This window comes from Pezoporus occidentalis, unplaced genomic scaffold, assembly GCF_034315485.1.
Source record: "Pezoporus occidentalis ecotype Australia unplaced genomic scaffold, CSIRO_AGI_Poc_V1 ctg192, whole genome shotgun sequence".
Classification (NCBI taxonomy): domain Eukaryota; kingdom Metazoa; phylum Chordata; class Aves; order Psittaciformes; family Psittacidae; genus Pezoporus; species Pezoporus occidentalis.
In genome coordinates, this window is record NW_026913771.1 from 961,091 (window position 1) to 977,732 (window position 16,642).

General features: G+C 39.5%; 1 protein-coding gene and 1 long non-coding RNA gene across 17 annotated transcripts in view; one reads left to right on the forward strand and one right to left on the reverse strand.

Annotated features, from left to right (window-relative positions):
* Window positions 1-16,642, forward strand: part of BCAS3 (BCAS3 microtubule associated cell migration factor) — a 361,344-nt gene that overhangs the window by 163,078 nt on the left and 181,624 nt on the right. For all 16 annotated transcript variants that reach the window (XM_062617124.1, XM_062617125.1, XM_062617126.1 and 13 more), the window contains 3 exons: window positions 4,064-4,164; window positions 7,701-7,897; window positions 9,199-9,296. In XM_062617124.1, the coding sequence (XP_062473108.1) occupies window positions 4,064-4,164; window positions 7,701-7,897; window positions 9,199-9,296 (396 nt within the window). The remainder of the gene's footprint in view (window positions 1-4,063; window positions 4,165-7,700; window positions 7,898-9,198; window positions 9,297-16,642) is intronic.
* Window positions 11,435-13,511, reverse strand: LOC134162844 (uncharacterized). Its single transcript, XR_009964462.1, has 2 exons — window positions 12,775-13,511; window positions 11,435-12,098 (listed from the first exon to the last, which is right to left on the reverse strand). It is a non-coding gene; the product is annotated as an uncharacterized LOC134162844 (long non-coding RNA).

The window sequence follows — 16,642 nt, forward strand, 5'->3', positions numbered from 1 at the left end:
AACTCGGTTGTGTTCTGATATTTGATACATGTTTGTTCCAGATGTTGCTGTAAGAATAGCAAAAAGTAAAAAATTGGCATAGCTCAGACACAAAGCATGAATTGATTATATTAGGAAGGTACAAAACACCTGCAATTGCCAGTAAAATACCTCTGTGCAGCAAGGGCTTCCTCGCTTCTTGTCTTCGTGTGTGCTATTTGTGACTTTCTCAATGAAAGAGGAATTATAGGAGCACAAGAAAGAGCACGACTTGCTGCAGAGCTTTTGAAGAATCTGAATTTGATTATTTGCTATCCTGCATTATAGTGAAATTATTTGGAAATTGAAAAACCTCTGTTTTAGCATTAGAACAGCTTCACTGATGTGCCAGAGGCTGCTGCAATTCCCAGTGTGAATTCAGATTTTCAAAGAATTAAACTGGAAGAAAAAAGATTATTTTTGAGCTCCAGTTCCTGGAAATGCCTCTCAGGGCATAAATTAATCTTGTCTTGGAACGTGATAGCAATGCAAGAGGTGTGCGACCCAGGAATGGAGGAAGAATCGGGTTTGCATTTTTAGAACGTTCTTGTTCCATAACTTCAAGGGCATTTTTAACTTGAAAAAACCTGACCATATGTATGTCTGTGACAAGCAGTACAGCGATGGCAAATCTCCAGCAAGGATCACTTGTCTTGTAAGGTCATATCTCGGAGAAGGCTGCTTGCTCCCACAAAGGGCAGTGGGAGTCGAGCTTGCCTTGCCTCTGCTAAGGCTGGGACCATCGTTACAGGATCCTGCTATCAAAACCAGACTCTCTTTAAATGCCTGCTTTTGTGATAGGTGTGGTACATAAATGCTGTTTTATTAAATAGCAAAATAAATTACTGAGGTTTGACCTCAACTGAGGCTTTATCACTGTTGCCCTGCTGGTGAACTCTAAGGCAGAGCTTTTTCGTGGAATTCAGCATGTCGTCACTTTTGGGTAGAAAGAGTTAATGCCGCGCTCTGAAGCTGCACTGAGATGTGTGTTATTGCAGTGCTGTGATTCCTCAGGAGAAGGCATACAGCCCAGGACCAAAACTATTCTTAAATCTGAGTTTCTTTCTCACTGTAAAGGCGTCCTGAATCTTCAGTAGAATGCAGGACTATTACACAAGGGAGAAATACAGTAACAAGGCAGGGTGGATGCTGCTCCCTGGGCTGGTGTTTTTGCAGCTAGTCACTGAATAGCAGCTTCCCTAATCTTGACAGCTCTAGTAGTTGCCCCTGGGATAGCAAGAACAAAAAAAATTCAGAACAGTCCATAAAGTTCCCGTTGGTTTGAAAGCAAAAACATCTGCTAGAGTCATGAACAGTTTGTTAGTGGAGTTCAATAACAGGAAAGCCTGCACTTGATCAGCTGTGCCCTCAGAAACCAGCATCGCTGCAGTCAGTAGAATTTATTGCAGGGGAGCCAGGAGATACGGGGAAGATTAGGGCAACAGCAAAACGTGTCAAAATAATGGGTTTGTTCCATTGGCTTCAAATACAAACTTCACCAGTAAGGAAGAAGTGTGGGCATTATGGTTTCATATTCGATGTTTACTGTGAATCCTCAGCTGTTTGTAATCCAGGAAGGTATGTGTATTTTCTTAATAGGAATTTGGTAGGGGCTGGATAGACACATCCGTAAGTCATTGAATTAGATCTGTCACGGTTGTAATGAAGCAGATGAATGTAGTTTCTATATTACCTTGAGAAACTGACGAACACATGCTGCTGAAATAATGCCTGTGGTGCCGAGGTGTGGATGTGCACACACAAAACAGGCACAGATTCGAGTGATTTCAGTGAATATGGCACTATCTCATGGGAAGAACTTGGCACTTTGTAAGAATATGTCCAAATATATAGAGCATTTTGAGTAATTCTATCGTAAGTCAGGCCCTGAACTGAATTGATATATGGCAGTTTCCAAATACAAGCACTCCGTGATACAGAGGTGTTAGAAATGGCTCCATAGCTGAGGTTGGGTTGAGATACCCTCTTATATAAACAGAATGAAAATCCTTTATTTCATATAGTGTATGGATTTATGAAAACCCTGTGTTGTTTATATTATAGAGGCGCCGTTCTGTATTTATGGTTACAGTTGTGTCTGCACTGCCATTATAAGCTCCTATTATTAGGGGTTTACAACATGGCTGTAAAAATTTGTAGTGGATGGAAACTTGACACATAAAGGTCAACTCTGTAATAATATAGTTTTTAAAAATCAATTTTAAAAATGTTGAGTCATTTTTAGATTATGTTAATATAAAAATCTTGGTTCTGATTTTAGGATTGTACAGCATCTTAATGCTGTAGCATAAAACTCGCTTGTTTTACCAAAGTAAAAATACCCTTGTTGCAATTGCTTCTTTTAATTTGCTCTTGTGGTCTCTACTCTTCCCTCAAAGTGAGTATGGTTTCTTGGTATTGACTCCAGGGCTCCAACAGGCTCCTGACAGTAAGCAGGTACAAGAAAATGAGAAATACCTCCTGTCATATTGTTGGGGTGCTCTTGGGTTTTGCTTTTTCTAAACTCCTTTGGCTTTCTCAAGTGGGAAGTTTTAGTTAGAACAGCATAATGCTGCAGCTGTAAAGTAGCTAGACTGTAAGCTTTCCTAACAGATTTAAATGTCTCAAGGACCAGGCATCATGAAATATTATTCTTTACAATAAGTCTACAGTTCTTTCTCTCTTTTTGTGGAGTGTTGGAACACTAGATTGTGATTTTCCCTGAAGTTGGATGTATACATGGTAATCATTTTAAAAGTGGTTTGGCTATCATGCAGTCTGCAGAGCTGAAGAAGTTGCATCTTTCTGTTCTAGCGAGTCCATATGAAGACGAATAATGGCAGTGACGAGAGGAACAGAACTAAGTTAGTTTTTTTCTAAAAAAACCTTTCTGAATTGAGGTTATTTATTTCCATCAGTCTTTTGAAAGCAGCAGAGATGTAGCTATTTAAGCAGTTAATAGTAATGCGAGATTCTCACAATACTGTCAGTAAAAGGTTTGCTGGTGGACACTGTGGGCAGAGCCGATGTTGAGTCAAACTGAAAGATGACCCAGCCCCAGATCTCTGGTAATGACTGGAAGCAGAGTCCCCTTTGTCCAAGAGCTTGGAGGTTATGAACTTGATGATCTTAAGGTCCTTTCCAACCCTAACTATTCTATGATTCTGTGATTCTTGGAGGTTGTATCTGGACTGTTGTGTTTAGTAGCCACTCATGAATTTCTCACTCAGCTTGGACTAATGTGTCTTTCTAGTTATCAGTGTCACCTGCACCTGAAAAAAGTGTTTTTTCTTATCTGTCCAGAATTGTGATACAGTATTACTGCAATGCACTGCAAACCTCAAATACAGAAGTGCTGGTATTTTACAGTCCAGTGAAATGATCTCAGTATTTAGTCTTTGTAGCAAATTAAACATCAAACTGTACTTTCTTACGAATTCTTAACGTGTTACTCCTGTAATGAAAAGGTGACACTAAGATGACAACCGCTTCCTATTAAATTGCAAAACAGTGAAATCCTGAAATTCAGGTTGTTTGTGTAGCAGATTTTAATTATCAACATTAATGTTGAACTGGGAATGATAATACAGTTCATGAAATCTTGGAAGTACTTTGTGTTCGAAGTCAGTACATGGACCAGTGCCTCGGGATAGCTTTGTCAGCTCACTTTAGCACAGTTCACATTCTGCAAAGTCTGTAGAAAAGGCTTACACCACTGACAGCACCATTTCTCAGTGGTAAATTCCTCAAGGCAGATGGTTATCATCTGTATTGGGCTGTTCTGTATGTTTATTGGGTAATTAAGGTTAAAAGAAGAGCCACCTGGGTTATCATAGTGGCTGTATGTATATGTTCAAGTCAAAGAACAGAAATCTTTTCATCACTTTTGATGTCAGTATTTGATCTGTTTCAGTGCCCCAACATATTGTCGCAGGTTTAGGAAAACATATACAGTGCTGTACCAGTAACTCACTGAAAAGGTTTTTTTTTCTAAAAAAAGCATTTAACAGTAAATCTGATTTTTCAGTTTTCTGGTTTCTTTCAGTGGTTCCACCCGGGAGCCCTGGACCGATCACTCGACACGAGTCGTATGACAGCTTAGCATCTGACCACAGCGGGCAGGAGGATGAGGAGTGGCTCTCACAGGTATGCTTTCTTCGGTGTTCCAGTTCAGGTGTGAAACGGTAATAGTATCCACTGGAAGTAAAATCCACAACTTTGCTCAAAACGGAAAGTAAGCTTCCAGCATGCCATGGGTATTGCTGAGTGCAAAACTGACCTTAGCCCTGAATTAACATGGTATGAATTTGATGGTCGTTCCATTTTATGCAAACTATACAAGCTATATTAAAAATGAAATAGAGCTTCATCATTACTGGCATACGTCCTTGGGAACTTCAGGGTGAAGTAGGAATTTTCACTTGGCAACAGAAAATTACCTCTCTTCGTTCTTCTTTGACGTGGTTGTTTGCAAACATGGATAAAGGAAGTTGGCTAGGCAAACTGGAGATGCCTTTTCACTTGTGACCTGTGCTATACTTACTGCATTTTAACATTAAAATGGTAAATGAACTGGTTCACTTCCTTTTTTTTCTGGTTATCAGCTACTGCATTTCCTGATGATAATTCCTGTGAGTTATAGCTGTGTACAAATATATGTAGTGCTTTAAAATGGTCATGCCTGGTAGGATACTTTTCTATGAGGTTAAATTTTTGTAGTCTTATCAATTCTTTCTTTGTTTCAGTCACTGAGACTTCTCTTTAAGAACTTGGTACATACTTGAGTGTTTGGCTCAAAACATAATTTCAGTTTAAGACTGTAGGTCATGAATAATACACTGAGGATTAGTTCCTGTTAGTAGGAAAAGGTTAAAGTTAAATAAATAAATAAGATTTACAAATGCTCTGGATTTACCAGATCAATTACAGGCTACCTGATACATGAAATTCATCCTGACAAATTAGGTGGGTTTCCTTTGGTTTATGAACAGTGTTGTTATGGGAGTGATGCATAAAATGTGTTGCTGGGGTGTATGGCATAAATATGAAATATTCATGGATGTGATTTGCTTCTCCCACTGGTGAATAAATCATACACAGCATTTTCCTAAAATGAGAAGTTAGGTTTCCACATGGACCGGTCCAGAAGTGGCATTCATTGGGGAATCTGTTCGTGTGAATCCACTTACTGGCCTGAGTTTTCAGTTGTGGCTGCACATCGATACCTCTTCTTTGCATATGCTTTCTCTAGTCAGAGCATAAAGACGGTGAAACTACTCAATCAGTGCAGTCAACAGGAATCTTATCACTGAGCTCACTGAGGCCAAGGTTTCACCTGTGGTTTTCTACCTACCCTCTCCAGTACTGTTTGGGTAGTTTAGTTTATTTTACTGTTCCAGTGACTTTCTGGTGCAGTGTTACAGCCTCAGGAATGCGACAGTAAGGTAAATATGCATTAGGGGGTTGGTTTATTACTAATTCTTGGAAGATGTGAAATGCAAAGGAACTTAAAACTTCTTGAACTTCATCACATCTATCCCTCTAGAAAAGTAAATATATTTATGAGAAAAAAAAGAACCTCCAAGTGATGTCACAGAACACAGATAATTCAGAGAATGCGTCCAGAATGTTTTATTTTTCTGAGTGAAGAGGGTGCTGATAGCTCTTCCGAGCACGAAGATGCTAGCGTTCTCTGCACAAGCCACTTCAGATTAAGCCTAAAGTGCAAGTATGTTTTTCAAAATGAAAGTGTTGTTATCAACAGTAACAGCATGCAGTGAAAAAACATCGCCCTTCACTTCAACTTTTCAATTAGAACAGTGGGTAATGTGTGCTGTCAGTGTGAAGTAGATACAATATGTTTGTCCTGCACACAACGGGAGAGTGAATAGGAACATCTGGCCGTAGCCTCAGTAAAATTGCAAAGGCATCTGTTTACCTCTCGGCTCTGTGACACTGATGGTTTCAAGCTTAAAATATACAGATTACTTTATCTGTGGCCTAATTTACATTGCTACATAAAAGCTACTTGCCTCTGAAAGGTCTACAGTCAGTCTGAGTTACACTAAGATAAATGCAAAGATGGAAACAGTGCTAAATAGGCTGTGCATTTGATGCCTTCTGTTAGCAGAGAGCCTAAACAACATTATCCAGTGTTTAAAATTGCTTCTCAAAGAGGTAAGGATCGCTACTAGTAGATATCTATGTCATCTATATACAAAAATATATTTTCATTAACTTCCTCACTAAACTGAGTTTTTGCTGTGAAGCTGATCACTGTTTTAGCAGAAATCAATAGGGATTCAGGAGTCTGGCTTTGTCATCTTAAAATTGTGAGTTTGCCAGAGCTCAGTTATTTCCATTTTATATTTCCTTTTTCTGATACTTAAAGGCTCTTTTTGATTTTTCAGACTGTATTACAGAAGGCTTATGCTTAGGTTACCCTTTAATTTACATGGCCAGCTTTGCCCTGATCATACACGTTTCCAGCAATGTCACCATCTTTAATTTTCATGGTTGTTTGCATTCCTGTAGTTGACTTACTTAAGAGTTTGGCAGAATTGATACACCTCAGGTTTATAGTTATCAGTGTGAAAAGACATTTTTAAAATACTTTGGATGCTTCATTGACTGAAATAATTGGAAGTTCATCTCTAGGCTCTCACTGGGAGAAAATATGAATTCTCGAAGTTGTTGTTTGTTAGACACACTACCTGTGTTCTGTAATTTGGAAGTAGGCGTGGAACTGTGAAGCTTCTGTGTCTCTGTTTGTATCTACACATCAATGCACATACAGTAAATCATGTCCACATATTATATATATGTGGTTGTTCATTGCAAGCAAGCACTCTTCTAACTGTTAGACTGTCAGTTAAATTAATACGTATGCATGTGTGTAGCTGCCCTTCTAAACTCCATGTGTTGCACATACATGTTATATCACATCTGCATAGTAACAAGACTTAACCGGGGCTGTTCGGTGTCTCACTGAGCACTTCACATTGCTTTCTGCTTCAGGTCCTGTAGCTTCCCAGCAAGATGGTCTCTGCCAGTGGTATCCTCAGATATGCCAACAGTAATTAGGAGCTTTGATTTGAAATACAGTTCACACCTATGTACATGTGAAGCAGTGCTGTTTAATGTGTGAACTTTTAGAAAGCAGCTGTAACAAAGCTGTAACAGCTTGCTTTGGAAAAGTGCATCCCTTGACCTGGTCAGGATTGAGGTCATCTGGGGGAGGTAGACTTCCCATTCCTTGGTCTGCTCTATGCAGATGCAGGCAGAAGTGTTTTCCCCTGTTTGTTGCACCACCAGAGTAGCTTTTTAGCAGCACATATTTCATAATGGCAAGGGGAGGAAGATCAGGGTCAGGTGAAGTGATAGCCAGGGTGCAGTGTTCACCTTTGGAACAGTTTAAGAACTGGGATGCAGTGTTCTCAGGCTGGTGGTTCATAGGCTTTCAAGGCTCCGCAAAAAGCTCTTGGCTTTGGCTGGAGCATCCTGTCTCTATCAAAGACATTCTGAATTTTCCCCTGTTTGACATTAGTCCAAACTGATGGCACAAAATGCTCTTTTTTGTTTGAGAACAACAGGATTCTGGTGATTCAACATACTGAAGGAACCATTCATTCTATCAAGTTGCAGGTTTGTATTAAGCATTTCCCTATATTTTCTTTCCCCAGGTTGAAATAGTGACTCACACTGGGCCTCATCGACGCCTGTGGATGGGTCCACAGTTCCAGTTCAAAACAATCCATCCCTCAGGCCAAACTACCGTCATCTCATCCAGTTCTTCAGTGCTGCAGTCGCATGGTCCAAGCGATACCCCGCAGCCTCTTCTGGACTTCGATACAGATGATCTTGATCTCAACAGTCTCAGGTAAAAACAAAAGCAATTTCCAGGCTGCTTCACATTTGTTGTGTGAATAACTTGCCTCATGCTTAAATGAGGCCATCTGTGTAGAATGTGTAATAGTTTTCATCAGTCTTGTCCAGATGAAAGTCTTAAAAGTGTGTGTGACTCAACAACAATAAAAATTCACCCAGGCCGAGCAGCTCAGATTCCTTTCTGCTGCCTCTTCTTGGGTAAATGACAGTGAAAGACAGTACAAAGTCTGGTGCCTTGTTCAGCATCATCTTGGCTTTCACAGTTTCTGCATGGCTTAATAAATTCATTTTCTCAGACATGAGTGGGAGCTTTATGCCATAGATTTAGATGCTGACTGTGAAGTGGTCAGTGTGTTGGAACAGTAAGTGAACTTCTGGAATGTTTTTCCTCTCCCTGTTTTTTTTTCCCCTTTCCTATGCTTCTTTCCTTGTACTTCTTTCTCATGTATTTAATTCATCTTCTTTTGGACATGACCTGATTTGGAACTGGGGGCAGGGGGTTGACCTAGGAAAGGGAAGGAAGGTAAATGTGGGTTTGTATTTACTGAGAGCTAGTGATTTTTGTAGAAGTGCTTTATGCATCATGTGTTTCTGTGTCCTGTCCAGTAACTCAGGATTTAACAAGTTTCCATGCTTCTGACTGTGCATGTGATTTGAAGTCCAGAGTTCTGCGGTGTGGACTTAGTTTGGGACTGTGTCTAAAACTCTTACGAGTAAAACGAGAGATGGATAATATGACTAATCCCATTAAAACTCGGCAGATTGTCCTTGGACTGAAAATACATGGTTTTGAAATGTGTGATTTCTCCTTGCATGTAATTGCTCCCACAAGTAAGGATACGATTGTCAAATACGTTATTTTTTTTTATTGCATATATGTATACATATGCAGAAAGAAAGCATAAATTAAAAATAATATAAGTATCTGTTAAAAAAGGACAGACAATTGCAAATGTCTTCTCTCCTAAACTGACAAAGAAAATGCTGCTGTTCAGGAGGGTGATAGAGGCTTTTATAGCCCATTTGGATAGGCTGAGCTTCTGCCTTTGAGGTTTTCTGAGAGCTCTAGCCCAGACACAGTTTGGGGATATTCATTTTGTGTAGAGTCTCAGCCTGTCCCTAGATGGATTATGCAGGTCTTGGCTCCACGAAGCAAAGAAAAACACAAGTTTTCAACAGTTGGCTGATTTAAATATAAATAGTTGCTTAGTATTTTGAGCTGATTCAGGTGTGTGATTTAATTACAGCCCTCATGAGCAGTGACACAAGTGGTAACTGTAACTTGTTATTTAGGATTCAGCCAGTTCGGTCAGAACCTGTTAGCATGCCGGGGTCACCACGTCCAGTTTCTGATCGCAGAGGAGGTTCAACAGTGATTGATGCTACCTCAGGTAGAAACATGTTGATTTCATGTTTTCTTTGATATTCATCAATCTTGCCTTTTTTTGTCTGGTAACATGTTTACTAACTATTGCCATATACTTAAAAGAATATCATGATTTGCAGCTGCACAGTAGGGTAAGTGCTGTCTTATACAGGTACTTAATGAAAGCTACCATAATGATGAATTTTTTTTCCACCTCTTACCACTCAGATACGAAGTCACAGCATGGTGGTAAGATCCAAACACAATATTTACATGAAGTTTAACATGAGCTAGAGAATGCTAAAAACTGCCTAAACTAAAAAGCAGAACTGCAAATACTAACGCTGAAATGCTTTTATTAATGAATGCCTAAAGCATAGAATATTACAGTTCCATCTCATTTATAAAATAGCTTTCATTGAAATGTAATCGTAAATGTAATTGATTTCTGTGAACAGTCGAGACAACAGGATAGTTTATCTAATGTTTGTGTAATAGGCACATTTTCACTACTTTGCTCTAAAAGGGCATGTAAATTTAATACTACAATGGTTATGTTAATATCAACACAGTAATATATGTACTATAAAGTTTTCTTCTGTTTTTTCTCAGTGGTGGGGTATAGTCTATGTAAAGAAACAAGAACAGCAGAGCTTTATATTCTGGTGCAGCTGTATAGCCTCTGATGTGTCCACACAGCAGGATTTTGTCAAATAATATCTCTCACAAGTGGAATTATTAAACACACAGCATTAGTCAAACAGTCAAGTCAGAGAGGGTTTTAATCTTTAGTGATTTGAAAATCCCTGGAGATTGCTGATTGGATTGAGGTTAAACTATAAAAAGAGACTGTAACACACACAGAAACTGGTGTCTGAAAGTTGTTTTAAAGAGAGTTAAAATAAAAGCTCCTCTTCTGGACTGTTTGCTATTGATATAAATTCTGAGTCCAAGATCCTGCATTGTTGCCAAATTAATTTATTTGGGTATTCCAGGTTATTTGTTAGATGTGTTTATAACTGAGTTCAGTAATAAATATATTTGCTTTGAATATTGAAGATTGTCATTATAAATTCCATTTCAGATCTTTAAAACTTGTTCAGTTAATTCTCGTAGAGCTTAGACCAACATCTGATGCTGTTTTTTTAAAGGGTATTTTGTTTTATTATGTGACAAAATAATCTTGAAAATAATGGTATGATACAGAAGCAAACAAATGCATCACATTGGTTGGCTTGTTTTTACTAGTTCATCTATGCCTGTTAGCCCTAAAAGGTTACAAGCTTGAATCAAAAGAGTGCTTCTGCCTGTGTAGCTCACGCTGCAGATTCAGTGATTAACAGTATAGCTGTTCTTCACTCTCAGCGTGCCTGTGCCAGCTGATACAGATGGAGATAGCTGGGTTATCAGTGTTGGTTTTCCTTTCCTCTTGTGTCTGAATGGAGCAGTGCCATTACCTGTTTCAGGGATATGTAATAATGCTGAAATACAACCACTCTGTAACCATAACCCACTCTAAACCTGTGCTAGTCCATTTACAAGAGAAACAGTGAACTCCATAGGGCTGTACCTCTTCTATGCTGAACAAGCTGTGCTCAAGTGTGGATGGGCCTTAATGTGAAATGGCTCATGTGAATGTGATGAAGCTCTGTTGGTAATGCCTTTAACATGTGTGTCCATATTAAAATTGCCAAAGTCAATTGTATACATGGTTATGACACTGAAAATATATTTACTGTATAGCAGTGACTCAGTTTTGTTATAACACCTCATAAGTTTCTTACAAACAATACATGGATTTTGTTAGGGACATGCTGATAGCAGTATTTTATTTAACTTCATTGCCAGACAGGTTGGATTTGAATTGATTTTTGATTCAGGGACTTTACCATCTATGTGCAATTTTTGAATTGTCTGATCCCCATTCTTTCCCATGCAGGAATTATTGGCCCAAGTTAGGGTAGATAGGCCAGATTATGTGTGATAGGAATAGGGCTGTGAGTTCTGCTACAGAGCAGAGAAGGCACAAAGGAAAAAACATGCTGGTTTTTGAGATCTCATGCTACTCTTGTGGCAGAGCCCAGCAAGGCAAGCAGGATATTTTGTGCTGACTTTCTTCTCCTCCCACCTTTGAGATGTGCAGAAAATTACATTAAACTCAGCTCTGAATCTGAAGGTTTTATTGTAAATACAGTTCATGTACGACACTGCATTTTTTGTGTTCTCATCCACTACTGTAAGTATTCTCATTTCCTGCTATTACCATGGCATGCCCTAAATGGCTTACATTCTTTATGGAAAACAAATCTATTGGAAAATACATTTTTAGGTTTGAAGGATTTTCAAGTAGGTCATAAACTTTTACTGCCTAAGCTGAACCAGGAAGTGATTCTTCAGTTATGACCCATGCATTTGAGTCTGTTGCACTTTATGAAGATACTTATCTGGCTGTTTGATTGCCTGTTGCTTAGAGATACAACCAGCGTGGCGCCTCTTCTTATCTAACTCCATCGCTTGTTCTTCCTATCAAGAGATTGCAAGTACATGTTTACCATCTTCCATTATTCTTCTGCTATCCTTGATAGCTTCCGTCCTTCTCCCCTGTTGGTGACAACTCTGTTGTTGCATTGAACAAGAACTTTGTGTAGGTGTTTTACCTGTGTTTTTCACATGTCTGTAGAGCTGTGGTACACTAATGTCAATATTCTCTCACAAGATTATTTGCAAAACTCATCATTCAGAAAGCACAAAATACTTTAATGCTGCTATTACTAATGAAACTTTGCAGTGGCATTTTCAAGGTGGATGGTCACATCTGTAAAGATTACTAGGATAAATGAAAAAAGGCACATTTCAATATGGTTATCTCAAAATTATCCCAAGATACTAGTCCCCAGGTTGTTTGGGGGTTTTTGGTGTGTGGCTTTGGTTGCTTGTTTTTGGTTTTTAATGAAATCTTCAAGAGAAGTTTGCAGAATATAGTCACCTAAAGCTACTGGACATTTGTCCTTCAATGCACACATTTTAGTCATATGCATCATAGAATATACCCTTAAGGATTAAATGCACTGGAATTCCAGATGCTCTTCCAGATTGAGAGTTAGAAACGTTAAAGGGACAACACTGAGCTTAAATCTTTATAAAGCATGAAGCCATTAATAAAAACGCAGCAAAGGAACCATTACTGTACACATAGTAAGTGCACACTGTGTGTAGCAAGCAGGCGTGTGTGCTTGTGTGTCTGTGTCTGTCCTTCCTGAAGAAGTGCTGAGCCTACTGGCTCATTACGTTGGGTTTAACAACGGTGGGGTCTTAGTAAGTCAGGTTATGTTTAAGACCTTATTAGACACCAGAGATGAAAGAGAAACCTTACAAGTGCCTTGTCTGCAGGAGATGCTGCTGCACAACCAAACCAGCCAGCCCTGAGATAGAAATCTGAACTGCAACAAAAGAAGTGTTTGTTGCTGAATGATTTGGCTCTATTTCAGAAGACTTTACATTACCTGTATGCGTTGAATGCTGTCCCTTTCTTTGATGTGATGAGCCTTAGATACAATTTCCAGCTAGCTGAGGGTAGCTACAGAATGATGGAGGCTCACCTAGAAAATACAAGCATCAGCTGGACAAGCATTTCCAGGCACCTTTCTGATTTTTGATACTGTGACCTGTGGGTGATTTTATGCATGTCAATTATGTTACACACCTGAAAAATCACACCTAGTAGAACTCTACTAGTAATAAATAATGCAGAAATTGAAGGGTGTGGGAGGGTTTGGATGTTTGTATGGGACATCAGCTCTGGACTTTTCAGAAATGGAAAACCTCTAGAGAAGGGATTTCACAGCAGTTCCTGATCACAGTGAACGTGATCGCACAGCTGCAGTGGGTCTGTAAGGGCAAGTGTTTCCTTAAACTGGAACAAATGTGGTGAAGGCTGCCAGTACTCAGGTATGCTCAGTCAGAGCTGTTAATTCAATCCTGCTCAGTTAAAAAAAGTGTGCATCTGTGTGTGTGTGTTTATGAAAAGCCTTGTTTATTCCCTCATGCAAAGAGGTTTTTGACACTTCTTCGTCATTCAAGTAATGATTTTGTTGCATTGATAGCAGAGTAGGAGAAGGCTGATGAAGAAGTCTGACCTGTTTTGCATGAACCTTTTCCTTTCCTGCTTAGAGGAGATCTCTGTTTCTTTCTTGCTTAGGACAAATGCAGGATTTCGAGTGAGGAGGATTTTAATAAATATTATTAATTCAGTAATATCAAATCATAGAAGAAAAAGATCCTGAGCATTTTATTTCTTCTTTGATTATGTGTGGGGTGGGGAGAGCCTTTATGATCTCTGAAACCTGGCATGAGTTTTGCTGCTTAGGGATGCAAACATCATTTTTTAGTAAAGATCGGTTATTAGTGTTATATGAAACTCTTAACAATATTAAGCTCTCTTTTGGTTACTTCAATCAATGCCCACTTAAAATTGGCTTGTAATTTAGCACTTCCTTTCCTCTTCATGCAGCTGGCTGGTCCTGGACACAGCTTGTTGCCTGCAGAGGGTTTGGTGAACAGAAGAATTGACTTAGGTTTTGTGGTGGAGGGAGTTTGCCTCCCTCCTCCTCTCTGCCTGTGAAGGCTCTGTTATTGTTCATCACCACACCTGTGAGATAGGGACCACGGGACAAATTTTTACTGTCCAGCATTGCTCTCACTTGGAATTTAATAAACACTTCTGCTGTCACACCTTAAACCATCTGAGCTCTTTTCTGTTGTATGTGCAATCAAATATTTATTCCCAAATGCTGTACACCAGAAAGTGCTGCCTTGGAGTAGTGGAGATCACTTATTCAGGTAGTAAAGATGTGTGAATGCAGCTGGCAGATGAAGTCACCAACATTATGAATTCCCAGGCTGTCCTTACTGCCACAGGCAATAACTGACAGGCCTGAGTGGTCGCCGGTTTCCCGTTACGGGCATTGGTAGGGCCCAGGGAGTCCTGGCGTCACGGATACTTGAGCTGCTGTGCTTGAGAGGAGCCGGCCAGCGCTGGAGGGTCCTTGCTGCAAAGAGATGTAATCAATATGGTCTGGAGTCCTTGACCTGAACCTGTAATTACCTGGATGGTATAAAGGTAGTTTGTTGTTGCAGATAGAGATTGCACTCAGAAACTCCAAGTATAATGCTGAGCTCTGAAGCCAAGGAAGAGATTTGGCCCTTGGTCTGTGCTTCACAGCAATTGAGAGGTTTTAATAATGGGCATATAACAAGCTGTTCTTAGAGGGCATCACCAGTTCAGTAAATCAAAATACGCATCCAGCACTGCTTGTTTTGTCCTTCTGCATTGTCTCAGCTTAAAAAAGTAGTTTAAGTTCCAGTTCCTTTCTGGAATAACTTATAAGCCAATTCTGCTAATATTTATTTAGAACACTTATGTTACATATTTGAAAACCATTTTCTGCATTATTCCTAGAGCAGTGGTAGCATGTGGAATTATACACCAGGTATTTCTGTGTCCTCGGTGCAGTAGCGCACACTTGCATGCACTCATGCTCTCTCTGTCCTGTTCATCTCTCCTGCTAAATGCCTGTGTGTGCCTGAGCTGCTTCAGACAAAATTGTGGTTGTTAGTGTTTTTTCAACTTGATGTATTTCATCTAATTTGAGAAAATGTTATCTGATGATTTTTGAAGAGAGCCTTAAGACAGAACTGACTTCAGCAGGCTCCAAGATGCCAATGCAGTATACATGATTACATCTAGAAACAGCTATGCCCTATAGACTGTGGAGATGTGAAGAGGAATTAAAATGACCTGACACTACTGACTGGGCACTTGCTGCTGGATCATTGCCTGGCTTGGGAAAAGACTCAGCTGCAGGGATACATGGAGTAATATTAATGTCTTGAAACACTGGTGGGTGTTTTCTGTAAGCAGAAGTATGCTGGAGAGAGGACGAGTATGGGAAGAGTGACTGAAGGGCAGGAGAATCATTATGTACTGATTTATTTTTGCCTCTCTGTGGTGGTTGTGGGTTAGTTAGTCTGTCACATCTAGAGATAGGAGCTCACTGTGCAGCATGATGTAGTGATGTGGGCCAGCCGTTAACCCCGCTAGTGACAGCGGACACTTCTCATTCCAGTTTGCCTTTGGTTTAGCTGAGGAGGCTTGTAGGGCTTGAAGCAGTTAATCTCTCCTAAGGGGGTTGTGCTTTGACACATAAGTGTGTATCAGTTTTTAAAAAAGTGGTGCAAATTGATGCAAGTAAACATCAGAATTTGACAATTTGTAGACGCTGCTGTGTTAGGTGGAATTTGACTTTAAGCAACTTCAGTTACTCAAGGTGCTTAATCCCCTAAAGGCTGATCACCTTGGTCATCTTGCTAGTGTGACTTTTTTGACGGTTCACAGGAGATTTTGACAAACAAGAAACCCAGCAATTTCCATATTGGGGTCATAGCTAGATGAAAGCATAACTGTGACCTAACCAACACAATAACCAAGTACAATAGGGTTTTTCTTCACATACAAAGCTAAGTTGCAGCAAGGCCTGTGGGGGCTGTGTTAATGGTCAGTGGTGTAGGCTGCTGGTGCTCAGACTGTTGTTCCCATGTCACACAACCTGCTCGATGCATGTACCAGTGATCCATTAATACAGACAGTGGAGTGTCTTATTGCTCAAGTGTTGCACACTAACTTTGTGTGGGGAAGCCACCTTCAGTTCATATAATGGTACGTCAGCTGAAAAATAGCAGTGTGCTAGAGTGTGGTCTGGCCCAGGCCTGTAAATGCCTTGTATTTATTTATCAGGTAAAAGTCTAAAATGCATAATAGGTATTTTGTTTATTGGTAGCAAGCACAAACTTGTTCTGAATATAAAATTGTCTTATATATCCCTTAATTGTCTTTCATTAACAGCTGTTAATGTTCTGTGAAGGTAGCTTTAAAGCCTTGAATAAGTGGAAAGTGTTGATTCTAATCATATCTGACACCACAATCTTCTGTGGAACAACACATGAGCTGAGATTCCCGATGGGCTCCTGTAGGATACAATATTTATTATAACTTGAGATCTAAGAGCTCCTAGCTACTGTTAAACTTGCAAGAGATCCAGAAACCTCAGTGTCTGTACTTGTGTTTTCATAGTTTGCACAGAAATAACACACGGTACAGTATTTGCAAAGAGGCTGTTCACTGACATTTCTGCTCTTTTTATACAGTGCTTAAAGGAGTTCTACAAATTGTGGTATTTTTATAAGTTTGTAATATGTTCTAAACTCATTAGACTGTTTAAAATGTTCTTTAAACTGTATTAGATGTGCAAATTGAGAGTATTTGAACATCCATCTGCAAATGAATTTTGGAGTCAGTATTGTTTCAAGGAAAGC